The sequence below is a fragment of the Nicotiana tomentosiformis genome, chromosome 12 (genome assembly GCF_000390325.3).
Source record: "Nicotiana tomentosiformis chromosome 12, ASM39032v3, whole genome shotgun sequence".
Taxonomy (NCBI): Eukaryota; Viridiplantae; Streptophyta; class Magnoliopsida; order Solanales; family Solanaceae; genus Nicotiana; species Nicotiana tomentosiformis.
In genome coordinates this window covers 43,313,083-43,318,137 of record NC_090823.1, presented here as the reverse complement: position 1 = coordinate 43,318,137, position 5,055 = coordinate 43,313,083, and the positions used below count along the sequence as shown (strand labels likewise).

The following is a 5,055-nucleotide window of genomic DNA, read 5'->3' as shown; positions in this document are numbered from 1 at the left end:
TTCCGAAAAGCAGCACACTTAATGAATACCTCGCAAATGCTCAAGTTCCTGTCAGCTCCAAGAGGGACTCAATTATGGACTATTCTATCCGTTGTACCAAAACCAGTTGTGACAGAATTGGCTAGCAATACAACTGGACAAAACTCTGACCATGATAAGCTAATACGGTGGAAATAAATAATTCTCTTTCAGGCATTTCCAAGGTTTATCCCATTTCCTGTGGTAAAACAACCTTCGCTAATACATAAAGCTGTGAAGATCAAGCCAAAGGCTACTGCAGCTCACTAGCGCCATGAGCGAAATGGCATTTTTCTCCAAAAGTGCATGAACCTTTGGAGAAGTTCGAACACATCTTTGTCTTAAATGGGCCAGCAGGCCCACGAGTGAATGGACCAGTATTTTTTGGCCCGCCCGTAGGGGTGCCAACATTTGATATGATCTCCCGGACCATAGCACTGGCCTGATTAATCTGATCAAACGTTCCCTGGAGCTCAATGTTCCTTCTATTGGAATCCGTTTCATGATCCTTTATGGAGAGCTTGACCCCAGTAAGCCGACAAATCTGTTTTGAGTTCACGCCATTCTTCCCAATGATGGTTCCAGCAAGAGCGGCATCTATGCTAATTGTAGTTGTTGCAGATGCACCAAAGTTTGTTGCAACTGGACTGGGTTGCGATGGTTTATGATAGCCAGGAAACCTACTCGGAGGTCCTGCTGCTTGGAAATCATCATAAGCCAGTGCCACTGGCTTCCCAATCTCCATCTCACTATGGGCAAAATGGCATTTATCACCAAAGTTGCATCCTTCTGCAGTGTTATACTTGTTGCAAAGCTTGGACTTCATGGTTGAAGCAGGACCATCACTAAAAGAGGCACGATTCCTTCCAACGGGAACTGCTGGGTTCAATCCCATGTTTGATATTTGACTCATTGCACTATAGCCAGGAACATAGTGAAGAAAGTGGCATCCCTCCCCATATGAGCATCCAGAAGTGCTACATCACATTACAAGATGGGGTTAAAAAGAATTAAACAGAATCACATGCCAGGAGGCACATTAACATTGAGCCAAGAGCTGAGATGCAAAATAAGTTAAGAGCATCCTTTCCACAGAGGGGGACACAAGTGAGTGATTGGCATGTTGAGAACAACAGTTCACAAAACTAATTCAGTATTTACTAGTTCAACTTTTTTTCTAATTACGTAGTATTCAGTAGTTCAACTTACAGGATAAAAGATGATTGAAAATAAAATATCAGAAGAAAGAGGCATTTGACTGACAACATTGACCACTACTGCTTCTCAAAAATATTTCACCACTAACTGCAGCTCAAGTTAACTTCATCACTACGTGAGAGATCATGAGAATATGCTAAATACAGAATCACATAATTGGACACAAGGCAAACACATCAAGGATATTAGTTTTAGTTCACTGAAATCACAGAAGAACTAAGTTGCTCCGACACGGCAGTTTAGGTGCCACGCCTGTGTTGACACGACACTAGTATGGGTGTGGGTATGGGATCTGGTCAAACAATTTTGGGTACTTTGACCACAACGGACGGAAAAATTTGAGACGAGATACAATTTGATTCCCGATTTCAGAACCAAACCTAGGGTAAATTTGAAGAAAATAGCATACCTTATCTAGGAAATCAATCCTTTACTTATCTACAACTTGAGAATACATAAGAAATCCACACTTTACAAGCTATGCATAAGTATTCCACAAAACTTCTCATAATTTACTGATATTTTTATATTTTTATTTTTTTTGAATTATTTTTAGCTGGATCCCTGCACCCGCATCTGTAGTAGGATCCCTATCCTCAAATCTTAGAATTTACTCGAAGGATCCTAGATCTAGATCCGCACCTGTGACAGACACCCATACCCGTGTCCGAGCAACTTAGCAGAAGAATGACAGGGAAAGCACTGTGAATCAAACATACAAGTAAGACAGTTTATGTTATTTAATAAAGCACAGTTCCTCCTAAATAAAATCCGATATATTTCCCAAACAACTCACAGAAAGGATGATTAAATGCAAACTGAAGAACAGTCTAAAACAAGGACAAGAGACAAAGGCATGATCTCGCTACTGAGCTCTAATGACCGACGAACACAAATTAAAGGAATCTCGTGATGTTGGTTGACCGTTGGATGCATTGTTTTTCTGATAAAGGACCAGCCCATTGAAGATCATCCATATAGAGATATCCAAGCGATACTACTACTTTTCCTAGAATTATATAAATGAAAAAGCATATATGTATGTACACCTTGGGTGAGATTTTCTCTATGAAGGGAAATAGTCGCAACATTCTTTGCTTCCAAAAGGAAAAAAAAATGACCAGTGGATGCAATGCCCAAATGCTATCTTTATTATGCTATGCCATGGTTCAAGCAAACAGTATTCACAGGTTAAAATATGGATTGTTCCATAAACGAAAATATAAAACCAACAAATGTGCATGGCAGGTCAACACAGTTATTATATATATGTGCCTGACGGCATAGAAAGAGTAGACAAGATCGTGTTTGGCATCATAGTATCTCCTATATTACCTTCAACTGAAATCTCGAAAGAAATCACCAAGCGAACCCTTTACCACAAGACTGAAGATTATGATACTTATAGGCTGGCGCAGAGACTTATCAATGTTTAAGCTCCTCTCACATCTCACTTCAATACCACCTTTAACAAAGAGACACCTTTCCTCATATCATCACATATACATACCTGACATTCATACTCCGGAGACTATCTAATTTACATGAACAACATTGTTCAGGATGATCGAATGTTGCCCTACATTCTATACCTTCCAACTCACAGAAATATCTCACTTTCTGTACAGAATTCATTAACTGCTCTTCCACTCCTCTATGGCTACTTCCAATTCATTACCTCAGACAATGCTTTTTTTCTTTTTCTCACCTTGTTGTGGTAGCATCTGTCTTTTAAGTCAAGTCATTTTTTATGCCTCTTTTCTTATTCTATCCAACCTGCAATGGCACCTCACAAACTTCTTGCATGGGTCGAATAATAACAGTCATTTGTGAGTGTTTGGAAGCACGTGCTATGTGTTTTCACATCAAACTAGGTCGCTAATGTTGCATTTTAGTCCGTCAGCAAAAATGGCAACTTTATAGACAGCTTGGCTTCTTCCTATTATTTTGGTCTGGTCCTGGGTTTCACTAAACTGAATGCCAATTCTCATCTGAACGTTTGATATGATTGTTTTCCAAAAATGTTGAGCTGGGAATGTAAATCATCTATATGGGAGGAACTTAACTAAAAGAAGGATCGGAGGGAGAAGAAATCAATATGATAGAATGCTTTGTCCTAACTAGAAAGAGTAGGAAGATTCCGGCTTTGAATCTCGGGCTCCTTTTTTTGTGTTTATTCTTTTCTTGAAACTTGAACTTGTTACTTAATAATAGCCTCCAAGCTTATTTAAAACAGAGTTACATAGTACCACTGCTAATTATACATCAACCTATTACTTATGCAACTTATATAAGTTTTTAACACCATGAATAAGTATCGCTATTTATTGCCCGATAACTTATAGCATAATACAATTGAATTAAGTCATCAATTTTATCAAGCAATTAACCTACTTAAGATCATCATGCTAGACATGGATCTTTCTATTTTCTGTTTCTATGACATCTTATGCAGTTACACAAAATAACATTAGCCATATAACGTAGAAGTCAGCAGATCAATGACACTTTCTCACCATACCATACACTATCATTTTAAACATTACAAATATTACCATGTACGGAATTGAATGGAGAATTCTTTTCTTTTAGATGGATTAAGTATGAAACCTGTAAAACTTCATGCATGGCTTTGATTTGCTTCCTACACCACTCGTAAAGGATTCTGATTCTGTTGCAAGAGATTGATTATCTTTCTTCAGTTGACAATTCACAGACAACATAATTTAAACATGTACTTCTACACTAACAGATTATACACATTACCCTCCCAAGACCACACTTATGGGATTATACTGGGTTTTTTGTTGTTGTTGTTGTACACTAGCAGAATACTATGAAAATCCATATTTTTAAATTCATTACGAATTATACATTACTATTTTATGCGACACACTTATCTTTTTAATTTGTCCAAAAAGAATAATATATTTCTATATTTAGTAATAATTTAACTTTAAAATTCTCATTTTACCATAATGAGATGATTTAAAGCCACACAAATATCTATAATTTATTTTAAACCACAACTTTCAAAAGTCTTTCTTTCTTAAACTCCATGCTTCAGTCAAATAAGGCCATCCGGACGGAGCTCGAAATTCTCGAAACACACAGTTCTAAAAAAATTGACAAAACGATGGAAATAAATAGAAAGGATAAGAAAAATAAAGAGAGAAAAACTAACCATTTCTTGATTTTTTCATTCCTCCGTTTCCTGCAAAGGCGCCATCTACTATTCTCTTTCGTCCAAACTCCATTTTTTGTCGTTATTCGGAAATGAATAACCAAGAGATACAAACAAAAAATATATATGAAGACTCTATAGAACAAATCTGAATCAACCGACCTATGAATATTTTGAGTATATGCTTATATGAACTAAATTTGCTAGTATCTCTCAAGAGAGCTGAAAAAGCAGAGAAGGACAAAACCCTAGCGCTAGCTGACAGAGTGAAGACACGGGCGGTTCCGGAATGTGAGAGAGAGAGAGAGTAAATCAAATACTGTCGTTAATTTTTACGGTACCCGTTAGTTAGATCACGGGCCCTTTGTATGGGTCTTGAATGGGGAGTAAGCACGAGTAGCCATTTTTAGCACTGCTATTTAAAGAATGGTCGACATTTACAAAAGATTTAAAATTTAGCCACCTGTTCAAACGTCAAGACACAGTTTGAATGCAAACTTCAGACATTAAGCTAGCGTTTGGCCATAAATTCCCAAATTTATTTTGAAAAATCTGTTTTGGGTGAAGTTTGGCTTAAAGATGAAAATGTGTTTGGACATACGTTTTCAAAACATATTTTTCAAATTTATTTTGGA

General features: G+C 37.1%; 1 protein-coding gene across 1 annotated transcript; it reads right to left on the bottom strand.

Moving 5' to 3' along the window:
* On the bottom strand, positions 1–4,814 carry LOC104113821 (zinc finger CCCH domain-containing protein 14-like). Its single transcript, XM_009624113.4, has 3 exons — positions 4,421–4,814; positions 3,847–3,907; positions 1–995 (listed from the first exon to the last, which is right to left on the bottom strand). Exons 1-3 carry the CDS (start codon positions 4,491–4,493, stop codon positions 272–274), a joined length of 858 nt encoding a protein of 285 aa, XP_009622408.1. The 5' UTR covers positions 4,494–4,814; the 3' UTR covers positions 1–271.
* Between the last annotated feature and the right edge of the window lie 241 nt (positions 4,815–5,055).